This window comes from Pelobates fuscus, chromosome 3 (genome assembly GCF_036172605.1).
Source record: "Pelobates fuscus isolate aPelFus1 chromosome 3, aPelFus1.pri, whole genome shotgun sequence".
NCBI classification, from domain to species: Eukaryota; Metazoa; Chordata; class Amphibia; order Anura; family Pelobatidae; genus Pelobates; species Pelobates fuscus.
The window spans coordinates 378,576,775-378,595,493 of NC_086319.1; the positions used below are offsets into that span (position 1 = coordinate 378,576,775).

The window sequence follows — 18,719 nt, forward strand, 5'->3', positions numbered from 1 at the left end:
AAATCAACAAATTCCTTTCACTTTATAGAATAAAATGGCCCTTGATTTTGAATCCTATGTTTAATAATTGACATAGAGGAACACCCCTGATCTAACCCTATCATAGATTATAGAGCTAATTGTACCCATTGTACTCTAACTTTAACCAGTCAATATTTCCCTTCTGAAGTGGTGTTTCCCCTGTATAGGATACACACCTCTGTTGGTGCCACAAATCTAAAGCTTTTTATTGACACAAAGGATTAGCTGTCACAGTGCCAAAGCAACACATGACATTTTCCATACACAAAGCCTGATCTCCTGAGCCGTTGCAATCAATATTTACCTGGAACCTGTCCCTGCATTACTGTACAGCTCTGATCCCGCAGTTACAGCAGTGATAGAGCCTGGGACATGGCTTCGAAACCAGATGGAAAGAGATCTTCCATTGCCAGTGTTAGAGACCCTGCGGACAGAGCGGCTCCTAAAATGGTAAGCAGAGTTTAATGAATCCGAACATCTTTATACGGGAATACCGTACTGTATAATGATACTGAATATCTATACACTGATCATGAACACACTGCGCTGTATAATAATACTAAGTATCTATACACTGATAATGAACACACTGCGCTGTATAATGATACTGAGTATCTATACACTGATAATGAACGCACTGCGCTGTATAATAATACTGAGTATCTATACACTGATAATGAACGCACTGTGCTGTATAATAATACTGAGTATCTATACACTGATAATGAACACACTGTGCTGTATAATAATACTAAGTATCTATACACTGATAATGAACACACTGCGCCGTATAATAATTCTGTGTATCTATACACTGATAATGAACACACTGCGCTGTATAATAATACTGAGTATCTATACACTGATAATGAACACGCTGCGCTGTATAATAATACTGAGTATCTATACACTGATAATGAACACACTGCACTGTATAATAATACTGAGTATCTATACACCGATAATGAACACACTGCACTGTATAATAATACTGAGTATCTATACACCGATAATGAACACACTGCACTGTATAATAATACTGAGTATCTATACACCGATAATGAACACACTGCACTGTATAATAATACTGAGTATCTATACACCGATAATGAACACACTGCACTGTATAATAATCCTGAGTATCTATACACCGATAATGAACACACCGCGCTGTATAAAAATGGTGAGTATCTATACACTGATAATGAACACACTGCACTGTATAATGATCTGAGTATCAATACACCGATAATGAACACACTGCACTGTATAATGATACTGAGTAGCTATACACTGATAATGAACACACTGCACTGTATAATAATACAGAGTACCTATACACTGATAATGAACACACTACGCTGTATAATAATACTGAGTGTCTATACACTGATAATGAACACACTGCGCTGTATAATAATACTGAGTATCTATACACTGATAATGAACACACTGCGCTGTATAATAATCCTGAGTATCTATACACTGATAATGAACACACTGCGCTGTATAATAATCCTGAGTATCTATACACTGATAATGAACACACTGCACTGTATAATAATCTGAGTATCTATACACTGATAATGAACACACTGCGCTGTATAATAATACTGAGTATCTATACACTGATAATGAACACACTGCACTGTATAATAATCCTGAGTATATATACACCGATAATGAACACACTGCACTGTATAATGATACTGAGTATCTATACACTGATAATGAACACACTGCGCTGTATAATAATACTGAGTATCTATACACTGATAATGAACACGCTGCCCTGTATAATAATACTGAGTACATTGCTTTTTTAAAGTGATACTATGTAACTACAAATCTGCCCACTTTCTTGTTTCCCAATTTCCAGCCTTTACTGAGAAGCAGGCTGGGCAATGTGTCCATCAATAATCAGGCATCCTGGAGTTTAACAGGTCTCCTCGCTGCTCAGAGAATGACAAAAAATCTAAAGGTACGACCTGCATGGAATGATCTATATGATTGTGCTTACGTGAGCTGTATCTAGATAATTACTGGCCAAGCTGGGAGCTTTGTTTAATTATACCTCTGGGTGGAATGTAGCTGCAGGTGATGGTTATTGTGGTGGGATTTGGTCTGCGACGGTGCTGGTAAAGAAGCATTGGGTTACGCTGAGTTGACAAGCAATTGTTAACCCAAAATCTGCTGCTCAGCCGAAGTTAGGATCATTTTATTAGGAAATTGCCCATCGACTTGCTAAAACTCACTGTTTAGTAGATAATAAATATATATTTTTTAGCAAATTTCTCGGCTCTATGGTTTGTTCTTTAGGATTTAAGATGTTTTAAAGTAACCCAAGTGTTTCAGTGTTTCCTAGTAGTTTCAGTGTTTGTAACTAAGGTGCGTATTTACCAACAGTTGTAATCAAAATTATTCAACCCCATTTGAAAATCAGGTTAATTGTCAAAATGTACAAATTTTTTGCTGCATGCAATGAACAAATAAAACAAAAAAGCAAGAGAAATAGTTTAACACAACGAATGCTTCGAGTGGTATCCCCAAATGCAGCTGAAAATACAACTTATAATGACTTCTGCAGTTTCAAAACTTTCTAACCCGTTATGGCAAGCATCTTTAGTACTTAGTATGGCACCCTTTTGATGTTATGACGTGCTGCAAATGAGATGCATAGCCAGACACCAGCTTCTGTCAGTGTTCCTGAAGAATCTTAGCCCATTGCTCATGAGCAATGGCCTCCAGTTAAGTTATATTTTTGGGCTTGCGTGCTTCAACCGCCTTCTTCAAATCCCACCAGAGATTTTCTATGGGGTTCAAGTCAGGTGACTGTGACGGCCACTGTACAATTTTCTAGGACTTCTTCTGTAACCAAGCCTTGGTGGAATTTGAGGTATACCTGGGATCATTGTCGTGTTGGAAGGTACAATGATGCCCAAGCTTCAGCTTCCTCACAGGCAGCATGACATTTTCTCCAAGGCTTTCCTGATACTTCAATGAATCCACGCTGCAGGTCTCCAGTGCCAGAGGATGCAAATCAGCCCCAGAGCATCACCGAGCCACCACCATGCTTCACAGTAGGCACAGTGTTCTTTTTCAGCCTATGCTTCATTCTTCTTCCACCAGACATACCACTGATCCATTGGGCCGAAAAGTTCCAGTTTTGTTTCATTGCTCCACAGAACTGAATACCCAAACTTCTGTACCCTATTTATATGATTTTAAGCATATGGAAGATGATTGTTCTTGTGCTTTTGGGTCATTAATAGTGCACATTTTAGAGTTCTTGCATGAAAACTTTCTATGTGAGATCGCACCTTACTGTGCTCACTGAAACCTCAGTGCCTGTTGCCACCAAGTCTTACTGCTGGTCTTTTGCAGTCACTCGAGAGTTTTTCACAACCTGCCGTCTCAGAAATCTTGTTTCAGCAATTGATAGCTAATTTTTTTTGCCCTTCCCAGGAAGTGTGACCACTGTTCCTTCAACTTTGAACTTGCAAACTATGCTCCCAATTTTCTCTCTAGGAACATTCAGTGCCTTCACTATCTTTTTGTATAATGTTCCTTGTTTGTGAAGAGCGATGATCTCTTATTTTAACCTTGTGGATATTTCTTTTGACTTATTTCTTTTGCCATATTTCTTTTTTTTTTTAGTATTCTTTATTTTTCACTCAATAATAATAGCAAGTGTACATCCACTTTGGGCGTGCCCAATAGCCAACTTGAATACAATTCTTGAAAACATAATGCATTTCAACAAATACAATACATGCCCATTCCTTAAAAACCATTGACACCTGCCGTCTACTGAGGGTTTTTATTTTAATCAAGGACAGGCATTTAGGCGATACAAGTAGCCCATTCTATTCAATAACTAGTCTTGCTCATGTGCTACCTTGTTCCTCCGACAGTATTATCATGCCTGGAAAAAATTAAAAAGGCCTTATTCCCGAGAAAGGGGAAGGGCCAAAAAAAAGTAGAAAAGAAGAACACACAAAAAAAAAAGAGAAATTCTAATAAAAAGGAAGAGAAAGAAGATATGTAGACAATTAAGGGAGAGCAAAGACGAGAAAAAAAGGGGGTGGGCTGGGGGGAGGACAGTGGCCCCACAACGACAGCGCGGGAATCATGTCAGACCCCCCAAGAAAAGAGCCCTATCAGTCTCCACTTGAGCCCACTAAACTGTTGTCCCATGGTTCCCACATTTTTTGAAATGTCCCTCTTACCCTTGCTGTCAAGTTGTCCATAATTCTACATTCTCTGATCCTAGATATTACCCCCGGGAATTCTGGTCCCTCTGGTGAGAGCCATGCGGTCGCTATTGCACGGCGTGCGCTCAAAGTTATCTTATGTACTAATTTCTGTTCTCTCCTAGTCCATCCGTCCAGTGATCTATTTAACAGGTATATCCATGGGTCTGCGGATCCTCCACAGACCTACGTAACTTCGGGCAGTCCCACCACATGTGGATGGATGTTCCTCGAGCTCCGCAACCCTGCCAACAGTCGTCAGTGTCCAATTTGTGCATTCTATATAGTTTTACTGGCGTGGTATACCACCTAAGCATAGTTTTACATGCTTACTCCTGTAGAGTGACACATATTGAAACTGTGGCATTCGCCTCCCATATCTCCTGCCACTCAACTCCCTCCAAGACCTCCCTGAGGTCCGTCTCCCATTGATCTGTATAAGTCAGTCTTCCCCATTCTCCATTTTCTGCACTAAGGTGAGCATATAAAAGTGTGATCATACCTTTGGGGGCTGCCCCATCCAGGCAAAGCCTCTCATAGAAGGTTAGCCTTAATGTGTGGTCTTCTTGTGAAATCGCAAATCTGAACATATCTAAAAAAGTCTGCAGGGGTTAAGTGGTTGCCTTGTTGGAGTTCTGCAAATTGGACGACCTCTCCATTTTGATATAGCTGGTGGAGCCGTTGTAGTCCGGTTCTTTCTATATTACGAAATTCTCTGGGGGCCATGCCAGGCAGAAACTCTCTGTTCCTAAGGATCGGAGTCAAAGGGGAGGGGGGCGATGCCAGCCCATATTTGGTATTACATGTGTCCCATATTTGATCGAGTTGAGTATGGCTGGACAAGTTATCCGTATAGCAGGTCTATGTTCCTTGGGAACCCACATCGTAAACTGAGGGACATCAACCACCACCATCATAGACTCAATGTCCACCCACCTTCTCTCTTCCGACGAGCAGTGCCACATGGCTACCTGCATCAATTGTGCCGCGAGATAGTAGAAATATAGATTCGGGAGGCCCAACCCCCCTCTGTCTTTACGTCTATACAGTATCTGTTTGGAGATTCTATGCCTTCTATTTTGCCAAATAAAATCCCCTATCGATCTTTGCAGAGGAATTAATTGAGGTTTTGTGACGCCGACGGTTAATGCCTGAAATAAGAATAGTATGCGTGGAAGGATGTTCATCTTCACAGATTGATCTGTCCTATCCAAGAGATAGGTTTATCCGTCCACTTGTCTAGGTCTCCTATCAACGCTCTAAGCATGGGGACGTAATTAGCAAGGTATATACGTCCGGGATCAGCCATCAGATAAATCCCTAAGTACTTTAGGGAGTCTGTTTCCATCCGGATTTGGTAGGTCTCCCGAATCCGAGCTGTATCGGCCTCCATGAGACAGACCGGAAGAGCACTGGACTTCTGGATGTTTGCCTTGTATTCTGATACCGTACCGTATTCTGTCATGACCTCCTGTAGTGCCGACATCAATTCCATCGGGTTTCGTAAAGGTCAGGAGGACATCGTCCGCGTAGGCCGATACTGTAAATTCTTTGTCACCCATCCTAACACCCTCAATGTTCGGATGCCGACGTATCGCTTGTAGCAAAGGCTCCAAAGCCAATACGAAGAGGAGGGGGGAAAGAGGGCACCCCTGTCTGGTTCCATTGTATAACTGAAAAGGGTTCAGTGGGGCTCCCGATATCTGCACCTGTGCCCGCACATTATGGTACATCGCTCTCGTTATTGTTAAATATCCTTCCGGGAAGTCCATACTCCTCAGTACCGGGAAGAGAAATTGCCACCGGACCCTGTCAAAGGCCTTTTCAGCATCTATGGACACCAATAGTGTGGGTGTCCCAGTAGCCACTTGTTTCCAAATCAAATCTATATTCCTCCTGGTATTTTCAAACAATTGCCTGCCTTGGATAAAACAGACCTGATCTGCATGGATGAGCGAGTTCAACAACGGGTTCAGTCTGTCTGCTTGTATCTTTGCCAGAATCTTCAGGTCATGGTTAGTTAGCAATATGGGCCTATAATTTTCTGGATGAAGTGGATCCTTTCCTGGTTTGGGCAGTAACACGATGGTAGCCAGAGACAAATCAGGGTCCAGTTGTCCTCCCTGTCGTAGGTTATCAAAAAGTCGTACCAGTTGAGGTGCGAGCTCCTCCCTGAAGGTTTTGTAATATGTGCCATCAAATCCGTCTCGCCCTGGTGCTCTGTTGCCTTTCAAACTCGAGATAGCTTTGTCCACTTTGTCTTCAGTAATATCCGCCGCCAGAGTACCCACTGCCTCTCCCCTCAATCTAGTCATCCCTAAGTTGTCCAGATATTGAAGTATATGATCCTCCTCATGCTCCCCATAGGGACTTCCGTCCGGTGTGTGGTTGTACAACCTTTTATAAAAATCTTCGAAAACCCTAGCTATCTCAGCGGGTTTCGATTTTGTAATACCGTCAGGATGTCTGATGGCTGTAATGTGGGACCTTTCCTGCCTAGGCCAAAGCATCCTAGCCAGGAGAGTGTCCATTTTGTTAGCCTTTTCAAAGTATGTCCGTTTTGACCAAACCATGGATCTAGCCGTATCATCCAGTAATAGTGTACGGATGCTTCTTCTCACTGCTTCCAGTTGCCTGTAGGATCCCTCATCCGGCACAGTTTGGTGTTTCTGTTCGAGGGTTCTCAATTGTCCCAGTAAGGTCTCCAGCTTCTGATGTTTCATTTTCTTCCTTCTGGTGGTCAATTTGATCAGGGTCCCTCTCATAACCACTTTGTGAGCCGCCCAAATCGTGCTCGCGTTCACCTCCGGGGTGGTGTTCAAATCGAAGTATTCTATTATTCTAAGAGAGGTCACTGGACAGTTCAGTCTTTTCGTGTTTGCCACTTATTTCTAAGGGTTATCCCTTATGTTACACTATTACTGTTTATAACACTGCTACAACTAACGTTATGCTGGATACTTTACAAAGAACTGTTGTCACACTGGAAATACAAAACTCACCAATGGATTTATACCGAGGTTCGGCAAACGATCGACGGATCCCCCAGTTCTTGGCGTGTGCCGCCACTTAACCCCGGCCACCTCTGGAAGTACCGAACGGCCGACCACCCGGCTGGGGAAGTGTGCCGCCAATTAATCACCCAGGGAATGGCGGTTTGCGGTTAACAGCAAGCTAATTGACGACTCTCGACGAGGCCCGTTCGTGTCGGATCTCCTGATATGGAAACTACCGAGCAGGACACGAACGGGGACCACCTACGACCAGGCGTGTGGCCTCAATCAGTCGGTGGAATGTTGTGGTTAAACGCAGACTAAGTGCCCCTTCATGGCAGTCCCCATTCGTTTACGGAACAGTGATAACACCCAGACAGAGAGCAGGGATTCGTATATCACCTTAGCCGGGGATAGTTCCATAATATCACGCCGAGGTACTGCTGCCTATTGTCACCGCTTAAAACATGGCCGCCACCTCGTGTTCGGGACAAAGAACACACAAAAGACTTTGTATCCAAGAGACTGACTATGTTATTCGTGAGGTCTGAGCGCTATTCACCCGGATGATGCACTCAGACCTGAGCTATATAATGATGGGTAGGATGTGAAGGATTCCTGGTAAAATGTTGTGATTATATATTTTCTACTGTTTTCCCGTATGGATATTCCACGTGGGATTTTGGGCCCTTGGGGATAATCGAGGCACACTAGCCGTTGGATTCATTATCGCCAAGGAGGGAGGGGACTTATTTCAAAAGATAAAGTGTATTGTAATTGACTGATTGTATGTTTTGTCCCGACATGCCACCCGGTCCAGAGGGGGCTGTCCCTGGACCAGGAACGTTTGCATAAATAACGCTGTCCTGTGTCAGTAAAGCCAGTTCTTATTTTGACCCTCTAATCGCAGCCTCGGCTCGTTTTGTGGGGAAAGGGTATCCTAGCTGAGCTATAGCTAGTGGGAGATATTACACTTGCAGGTCTCTACCGATTACAGCTCCGTTCGACTCTTTGTGTTCGGGAACCAGGACATCCAAACGATCCAACCTCCTGCTAGACCGGAGGCAATCGTAACACCCTATTATTTCTGTCCAGTATTTTTGTTAATCACTTCAAAAACCCTTCTTTTTTGTTTATTCTATTATCCTTTTCCGAATCTGTTCTTGTATCTCCGTGTTCCGTAGCAAAGACGCGTTCAGTTTCCACATCCATGAGGATGCTACACATAGGTTGCCTAATGTGATAGACACATTTGCGTGGTCCGACCATGATATATTGCCAACCTTTGACCCCACTGTTCGAGCCATGCCCAACGCATTAGCCAAGAAGAGGTCTATCCTCGAGTACGGGCCATGGGGAGCATGCCCGCGTGGTGAGCTCGCCATATATCTACCATCTCAGTTTCAGCTATGAAATCTTTAAGTAGCCAATCCTGGCTGCCCCTGCCCTGGGATCTAGGTATTCCATCCCGCGAGCTCTCGTCAACAGCCGGGCACAGGGCCGCATTAAAATTGCCCCCCATATACACCATGCCGTGGGGCAGAGCCGAGAGTTTGTCCCGGAGCATGTTCCAAAACCCAGGATCCAGTTGATTCGGCACGTAGATATTTATCAGATGAATGGTATGCGAGTGTAGGGTACCCAAAATGATAACAAAGCGACCCTCTGGGTCTGCCTCCTGAGAATTTGTTCGGAAGGGACAGCTGCTTCTAATAAGGATCAACACCCCATTACGTTTGCGATGGGACCTGGCTTAGGTGTGGTCTCTCTGCCGAAACTGGGCCTGTTTTGGCAAATGGGTCTCTTGGACAAATGCTATGTCGGATTTCGTCCTTTTCAGTTCTTTGAACATAAGTCAGCGCTTCCTTGGGGCATTAAGACCCTTAACGTTCAAGGAGGTGATCTTAATCTCCATCTTGTGATATGTTCACTTCTACCATATATGCCTGTCATAGTTTCTTTTCCGTCTTCCGTCACCCTATCATGTCCCCCGGCAACCCCCTCGATCAGCCCCCAGCCGCCGCAACCCCCCAGAATAGGAGAAAAGACAAAAGAAAGTGGGGAATAAAGAAAATAAAATATAAAAACAGCATCTGGACTCTGGTCTTACCAATTGGTCTTACCAATTGCCAGAGTTTTGTGGGGAACATGTTCCCACATCCCTGCCACGATCAACGTTGGGAGGAACAATGGGTCCATGAGCTCCTTCACCCAGGCGCCTCTCCATAGTTGAATTGACCTCTGGGTTGACCACCAACGTATTGGTGTTTCCCCATCTATTGGTTCCCTTTCCCCTCTCTTTGGTATTTCTGGTTCTATTAGGCTTTTGCCATATTTCTAACATGCAGTCAAACGTAACACTCAATAAACCCCTAGCCAGTCAGGTATTTAAAGTGTTCCTGCTCAAGCACACGTGGTGCAACTAATGAAGCCCTTGATTAGTTGCATCAGGTGTGCTTAAGACAACACCTGCTTTGCATATGTGTGCTGTTGTGAGGGATTCTATTCAGGGAGTTGAATATTTTTGAGACTGGAGAAGTCATTATAAGTTGCATTTTTAGTTGAATTTGGGGAAACCACACATTTGTTGTGTTGAGCTATATTAAAGGGACACTATAGTCAACAAAACAACTTTAGCTTAATGAAGCACTTTTGGTGTATAAATCACTTTGTGTTTGCAGCCCTAGTCACATCTCCCTGCATGTGACTTGCACAGCCTTCCTAAACACTTCCTGTAAAGAGGAATCTAATATTTATCCTTCCTTTATTGCAAAATCTGTTTAATTTAGATTTCCATATCTCCTGCTCTGTTAATAGATTGCTAGACCCTGCAGGAGCCTCCTATATGTAATTAAAGTTAATTTTACACAGCAGGAGATACAAACGTTTAAAGTTAGTTACATCTGACTTAAAGTGAAACCAGTTTTTTTTCATGTAGGCTTTGTCAGTCCCAGTCAGGGGAGGTGTGGCTAGGGCTGCATAAACAGAAACAATGAATAATTTTGTATATAGTCAATGTGTGGTGGCTAGTGTCTATTTATTTGTAATATCAGTGTATGTATTCTAATGTCTTTATATTTGTGTGTGTGTATGCCGTTGTCTATTTTTCTCTGTAATGTCATTGTCTATGAATGCAGGTGTGTGTGAATGCAGCTGCCTATTTATACGTATTATCAGTGTACGAATGCAGGCGGCTTTTTCTATGTAAACGCAGGTGTGTATTTATCTGTGTATAAATGCAGGTGTGTATGCACTTGTAATATTATTGTGCATGAATGCAGATATGTATTTGTGTGTGTGTGTGTGAATGTAGGTGTCTGTATATGTAATGAAGATACCTCTTCACACTACAGTGAAGGAGATCACTACATAATAACATAAATAAAAACCTGCTGTACTTAATTCCGTAATTCTTAATATAGTGAAGGTTCAAGAAATATAATTAGACTGCCTGTCTCAGTAGGTAGCAGAACAGGCAACCCTGTATATAATTTTGTTTTCTCACTCACCACATGTGAAGGCACCCCAAATCCTACGGACTCTGCTGGCTATTGGAATAGTTCTTGTAGTATAACACTAGTGCCATGAGAGAATGTATTCTCTTTAATTCCAGAACCTTTATTGTAAAAAAAAATTCTGAGATTAGGCTGGTTCAACCATGGCCTTCCACTTGCTGGTTTTACCACTATTCCAAACATTTGGGGAGAATTCTGGGAAATGTAGTCCAACAGTGAAAGGACCGATGTTTGACTCCTCTACAAAGCAGTGCGCTACCTGGGCTTTAACATATACCCGGTTTTGACTGTTCATTTATTTCTATCCTTTCCAGGAGAGGAGAGCGTTGAAGGTAAATAAGAAGACGGAAATTGTGGTTCCTCAGGTACGTATAAATTCCTGTATTCTTCTAGATCTGAGATACCCACCAGATAACCATGCCGCGTAGGCCTTAGATCATCCCATGTTAGAGTATAATGGCTGCAGCCTGCAGGGGCCTGTGAATACACGTGCAAGCTTCTATGTCTGGTTTAAACTGTTTCTGCTATATACCATCTGGGATTCCGAGGTAAAGAAGATTGGGTCCAACGAATGGTCACTTAAAGATATGCCCTGCTGTGCGATCTGCACGAGTCACAGATCTCCTCTCCCACTCCCGCCATGGAGAGACACCATGGTAAAATGGAGTCACATATGTTGTATTGCCACAGATGCAGTGGTATATAGTAGATCCCCAAGACTTGACCATATCTGTACCAGTTGCCCGTATGAGTGATCAACATTTCGATAGAACACTATGCACAAAACTGGGATAACTGTGTCCTTAAATTTACAGAAACGGCAGCATGGCTGATATAGAATCATGGGGTATTTCCACTGATTAGATTAATGCAACTGGAACTACATATCAAATAAATCCTTGCTCTACAGGGATTGGTAGAGTAAGAACAGACCTCATAGATCACCATGAGATGTCCTTGATGAGTAGTTCCCTGGTCTAAGTGGCTCTCTGCTGTTGTTTGCCTATGGATTGAAAGCAGCAGCGAGAATTCTAAAGAGTTTTATTGCAATCTAATGTCTCATTTTTCAGTCTCTCTACTGACCCTCCATGAATCCTGGTTTAATAGATGAACCCCATCTGATTTTCTGAAAAGCAGACAAGAAAAAGCAATCATACAATACTAAATAATACTCCTGTGCTTTGACGGTGTCACAGTGACAAATAGTGGGGCATTTCTCCTGCACAGCAGTTGCCGTAACACTGTTTGTTTCTGAATTGGTTGTGTTTTCTTTGAGCTGAATGTTTGTGTGTGTGTAACCACAGAGTTGGGCGGAAGGGGTAAACAGGATTAACCCGCAGCACAGAAGAGGAGATCCCTGAAAGTCACATGCCGCAGGATCCTCTCAGTTTACACTCATCAAACAACTTAATCCTTAGACTTTGTCAACTGTTTTGTCTGTGTGTTTTGTAAAAAATCTGCAAATTTGACCTCACAGTTCATGCCAATGAAGGAAAAGCCTTTGACGTGATCCAGTAACCGCGTCGCACTTCCATAAGGACTACCACAAACCTAGACATACACCGGGGAAACCCAACAGGTGTCACTCCATTCAAAACCGGTTTGACACTTTTCACTGTTACATAGTTACATAGTTAAAAGAGGCATTCATCCATCAAGTTCAGCCTTTCTCGTAACAGTGAGATGCAACCTGGGGACTCCTGACACTATAATCACTGTAGCAGTTATGGTCCTTATAGTATAGTGACCCTTTAAATAATGGGCCAGGACACAAATGTGGGTCTCTTTGCTAATTCATTGGGTCCCCGATACTTTCAACAGGTACAAACTATTGATCAGTCTCCAGACAAATATTCCATGGATTGTTTATTGTAGGCAATGGAGACTCTTCTTACTTTGGAAAAAAGTCTGTAGAAGGGTTCTTGCTAAATTAGTTTTGAGATATCTAATATTGCACCTAAAAAATGGGTCACTGAAATGTAAGAATATTTTGAAGCAATGTACGCAATTTAGGAATCTGTGATAAAAAGTTATTCAGCAGTGGTTTAAAGGGACACTCCATGTGCCGTTACTCATTATGTTGTTTGTCTGGGTTATGGTCCAAGCGAAGGAGGTCCTTGTCCATGGTTCTATGCCTTGTATTGGCTCTCTCATAACCGTAATTTACTAATACAGTATATCCTCCTTCTCACCATACAGAATAAGAGGTATGTATAGTTGCCCCAAAACTTTGGTATATAGCCCTTGAGATTCTCCACGGTGGCCCTGTGTGGTGTGCAAGCTAGTTTGTGTGTGCGTGCCTTACTATCATGTGTTGATTAACATGAAAATATTATATCATACCTTTTGCATTTATTTTTTATCTCGGGTTTTATAAATTGTTACCTTTTACGCTCGTCCACTGATCTACAAAGATTGAGACCTACTGAAATGTTAGATATCATCGGCTATCACTTGTGCTTGGGCTCCCCCTAGAGGCTGTGGATTCAAAGTTCACTTTTGTCTCTCATGCTTACATTTTTCCATAGTTGTTGCAAACAATGGCAGTAATGAAGTAACTGGCTCCGAGTACAGATGAGCAGGTGTTAATATAAAGCCTGGAAACTGAATTATTATTATTATTATTATTTTTGGCATTGATCTAGCGCCAACTTATTCTGCAGCACTTTACAATATTATATAAAGGGGGACATTTAACAATAAATGAGACAGCTACAAAATGTTACAGGAACAATAGGTTGATGAGGACCCTGCTCAAACAAGCTTACAGTCTAGTAGTGACGGAAGGGCATCAAGGGCATTCATATATGTCCTATCCCCTACCCAGAATCCACTGGATCACCTAAGAGAGCAGGGCCCAATATATTTTGTTAAAGGGGTAGAATGTCATGTCTGCTTCCTAATTCTCAGTTCCAGCTACAGAGATGTCATTGATATACAGGAATAACCCCTCGGCAATACAGTAAAACAAGTTCAAGTGCAGTGTTTAACGTGGCAGTGGAATGGTCAATATAATGGATTGGGGTTTATTTGTTAAACATCAAAAATGTAGGAAATTGAAAATCAAAGTCTGAACCCACCTTTCCTATACCTTCCTTGACACCGTACCCTACTGTTCGTGTAATACAGTGCTAGGTGACTCTCATGTTTCTGTGTTGGGAGCGGTTTGCCCCGTATGCAACCAATGTTTGTCTACTGCATATAATCCTGTTGATCGAATATATAATACCCACGCTGTAAACATTATGCTGGATAGCTATTCTTATCATACCCGGAGACCCGCGGGTCTCTCTATTGAAATGTATGCTGAATTCTACTTGTTTCACTGTCTTAACTTTGCCTACAGAGAACAGAAACCTGCGAGTTTCTTACTGTTTACCAATTGAATGCCTTTCTCAACATGAAAATATCATAATAAACAGAAATTGAAAATCAAATTGTGGAATGTAGGCGTTACTTTCTATGCTAAATATAATTTGTTTCCAAACCCAGCCACCTTCGTACGCAGCTCGACCTTCTGAGAAGATCCAGGTCCCAACCATTAAACACATTCTGGAGGACTACCTGCCTGGGAAAATTGGGGAGATGACCTATGACACCACCCGTGCTCCATCGCTGGTGAAAGAGGTCAGCGAAGAGGTAAAGAACTTGGTGAAACGCGTACTTCCAGCCCGTTACAAGGTTTTGTGCGTGGTGAATCTGGGGGAACGAGGACAAGAGGACATCATCGTGGTCAGTCGCAGCTTGTGGGACTCTCATTCTGACAGCTACGTGGCACATGTGCATCAGAATTCCAGCATGTTCTGCGTGGTAGCTGTATATGTGGTATACTGTGAGTAGCACTGTATCAGTTACCCGTGTGTCTCTCGATACATGTTTTTTTGGCCTACAATGACCTGGCATTTCTCAACGTTTGCCCTACAATAATACAGTCTATCTGTCCATTTTCCAGTGGGCCTCATATTAAATACAATTACAATTACTTTTCATGAATGCACTTATTGTAAGCTTCCCATATACAGTCAGAAAGGCTACATCTATTAATTACATTTGGTTAAATCCAAGGTCATGCTGAAAATGGAAGTGTAATGTTTGCACAACATGTTTGGCTATGTATATTGTCTTTGTATATTTCCCTCTACATTTCACTGCAGCCTTACTGTGTCGAATGCATTTTCCAAAACACGTCATCAGTTGTTGGGAGATACGTAAATAAACCCTTTTATAGTATTTTTATAAAAATGCGCAATATACACTGAAAAAAGCTTTCTGTTTACTTTGGAAAATAGATTCTTTTTGAGAATGGGTCAAAAAGTAAGTACCCTGTTCATTTTAAGCTATACTATTGTTAAATTTCCAAATTATCCTATGAACTGTGCTTTTTAACTTTGTTGATGAGTTTAACCCATAACCACTGTTTTTTTCTTACCAATGCAGTTTGTGGCATGTCATTTATTTTCACTATTCCTCTTGACACATTAAGTAATTTTGTATTTTTAATTTTTATTGTTTTGTAGCTGAGACACTCGCAGTTTTAGGGCTGATGAATTAGCCTTTTTGTTCTCGAGTTCATTCTTTTTGGTAAGCTTTTCAAGTGATCACAATCTGTTAGGAAAACTTTTCAAATTATTTATCCACAAAGGTTCCCTTAGAGTTTAATTGTTGCTTCTGTAGATAAATCTTTTGAAAAAACAATTCTTGCAGATTGTGATGATTTAAAATATATCCTAAAGAATTAAAGGGACACTACAGTCACCTGAACAACTTCAGCTTAATGAGGTTGTTCAGGTGAGTGCTACAGCTCCCTGCAGCCTTTTTCTTGTAAGCACTGTATTTTCTGAGAAAAAAAATTCTGAGACTTTGTTGGCTTCCTCAGAGATTTAGAACCAGGGCCGGCGCTACCTGTAAGGCGGACTAGGCAGCCGCCTAGGGCGCCCCTTGGGAAGGGGCGCCGCCAGGAGCGCCGGCCCCCCTAATGCTGCAGCCGCCCGAGCGCTCTGTAGAGAGCCTCAGGCAGCTGCCGCTTCGCCCGGGCTGGTGCGTCCATGAGGGCGCACCGCCCGGGCACAGCATGAGGAGAGGGAGGGGGCTGACAGGAGGGAAGCGCTCAGCGCTCCCTCCTGTCACTCCCTCTCTGTAGCGTGACCGAGCGCAGTATAGTCCGCCGGTTCAGGGTGCATCTGTCTCCTGTACTCGGACGGACTAACAGGAAGTGAACACTGGTGTTCACTTCCTGTCAGTCCGCCGGGTACAGGAAACAAAAGCTCCCTGTACCCGCGGACCATGATACAGAGCTCGGCCACGCTACTATAGAGGTAGGGGAGGGTGGGGGGAATAAATAGAGAGGGGGGGGGAGATAAATAAATGGAGAGGGAGGGGAGGAGGAGAAATCAATGAAGAGGGAGGGGAGGAGAAATAAATGGAGAGGGGGGGGGAGGAGAAATAAATGGAGAGGGGGGGGAGAAATAAATGGACAGGGAGGGGGGAGAAATAAATGGACAGGGAGGGGGAGAAATAAATGGACAGGGAGGAGGAGAAATCAATGAAGAGGGGGGGGGGAGAAATAAATGGACAGGGAAGGGGGAGAAATAAATGGACAGGGAAGGGGGAGAAATAAATGGACAGGGAGGGGGAGAAATAAATGGACAGGGAAGGGGGAGAAATAAATGGACAGGGAAGGGGGAGAAATAAATGGACAGGGAAGGGGGAGAAATAAATGGACAGGGAGGGGGAGAAATAAATGGACAGGGAGGGGAGGAGGAGAAATCAATGAAGAGGGAGGGGGGGGGGGAGAAATAAATGGACAGGGAGGGGGGAGAAATAAATGGACAGGGAGGGGGGAGAAATAAATGGACAGGGAGGGGGGAGAAATAAATGGACAGGGAGGGGGGAGAAATAAATGGACAGGGAGGGGGGAGAAATAAATGGACAGGGAGGGGGGGAAATAAATGGACAGGGAGAGGGGGAAATAAATGGACAGGGGGGGGGGATAAATGGACAGGGAGGGGGGGAGGACAGGGAGGGGGGAATAAATGGACAGGCAGGGTGGGGGGAATAAATGGACAGACAGGGAGGGGGGAATAAATGGACAGACAGGGAAGGGGGAATAAATGGACAGGGAGGGGGGGGATAAATGGACAGGGAGGGGGGGGAATAAATGGACAGGGAGGGGGTAAATAAATGGACAGGGAGGGGGAGGGAATAAATGGACAGGAGGGGGAGGGAATAAATGGACAGGGAGGGGGGGGATAAATGGACAGGGAGGGGGGAAATGGACAGGCAGGGTGGGGGAATAAATGGACAGGCAGGGTGGGGGGAATAAATTGAAAGGGGGGGGGATAAATTGACAGGGAGGGGAGTTGACGGGATTAGGAGGGGGAATGAGAGTGGGGAGGGGAGAAGAGAGTGACAACGGGGGAGACGAGAGTGACAAGGGAGGGGGAGAAGAGAGGGACAAGAGGGGGGAGAAGAGAGGGACATGGGGGGGAGAAGAGAGGGACAAGGGGGGTTGAGAAGAGAGTGACGAGGGAGGGAGAGGGGGAGAAGAGAGTGACAAGGGAGGGGGGAGAGATTGACATCCATCACACACACACAATGCACCCCTTGCACACAGAAAAACACACAATGCATTACACACAGACACACACACACAAGCAATTCAACCCTTACACACAATGCATCCCTTACACACACAGAAACACACAATGCATTCCTTACACACACTCAATGCACCCCTTACAGACGCACACACTGCATCCCGTACATACACAGAAACACTCATTGCAGCCCTTACACATACAAACACAGATTCACACAATGCATTCCTTACACACATATCAGGACATCCCCTACTCCTGTGAACAAACTAATTGGTGGAACATGAAGGTGGACCCTGGGGCCCAGACCTTGAGCTGTGCAAAGGGCCTTAAAAAAAATGGAGCCTTCTTCCTGTTCTCCCAGAACACAAACAGCCTCCAGAGAGCCTGTTCTACACCAGACCAGTGGAGCCAGACTGCAGGTAGAGCCCATCACCATCCTCATCTGATTGTAAGTAGGCAATCTAGTATATTATTCGTGGCACTAATCTCTAATTTACCTCACATTAAAGGGACACTTTAGTCCCCAGAACCACTGCAGCTTAATGTAGTGGTTCTGGTGTCTATAGCCTGTCCCTGCAGGCCTTTTAATGTAAACACGGCGGCACTGCAGCACTTGCGTTAGTTAACATGGGGCATTGTGATGTCATATCGGGGGGGGGATGGGGGGCGGCAAACTTTACTTTTGCCTAGGGCGGCAAAAATCCTTGCACCGGCCCTGTTTAGAACTGAGGTCCTCCTATGTTGGAGACCCAGCTGCAGGGATCTTCTGTGTACCAGTAATGGGACATCTAAAGATCTCCTTTTAACCCCTTAAGGACACATGACATGTATGACATGTCATGATTCCCTTTTATTCCAGAAGTTTGGTCCTTAAGGGGTTAAATACTGGCTTTTAAAAGAACAAAGGTTGCAAAAGATTTGGGAGGTCCTCTATGTATAGCCCCTTCCACAGACCTCTCCATGCTACAAATCACAGATCCTACTCTGGGGCTTAAGGTCAATCCTTTAGGCTTCTCCTAAAAAGGGTTGAAATCAGAATTATTTTTCCATGCAGTCAAATTTTACCCCAGAATTTTCATTTTCATTTTAATAAAAATAATTTAATATCACACCTTTAACTATGCCAGCTTTATCTGACATGCCCTGATCTGAACATTATCCTTAATTATTTTGTAAAGTACTGCATATATCCTGCTATTTGTAAAAACATGTATTCACCATGTATTTGCATTTCTACTTTGTGTGACAACAATTTTTTTATTTTTGATAACTAATAAACTATGACGTTTTGGAATTTAATTTCTAGTGCATTGTTTTCTTTATCTGTATTTGTTAGGT

The 18,719-nt window shown here is 43.4% G+C and overlaps 1 protein-coding gene across 1 annotated transcript; it reads left to right on the forward strand.

The window, feature by feature from the left end:
- The first annotated feature begins 297 nt into the window (after positions 1–297).
- Positions 298–14,867, forward strand: LOC134601452 (dynein light chain Tctex-type 5-like). Its single transcript, XM_063445942.1, has 4 exons — positions 298–471; positions 1,901–2,002; positions 11,097–11,147; positions 14,275–14,867. The coding sequence occupies exons 1-4, from the start codon at positions 394–396 to the stop codon at positions 14,620–14,622; spliced, it is 579 nt and encodes a 192-aa protein (XP_063302012.1). The 5' UTR covers positions 298–393; the 3' UTR covers positions 14,623–14,867.
- Positions 14,868–18,719: the final 3,852 nt, after the last annotated feature.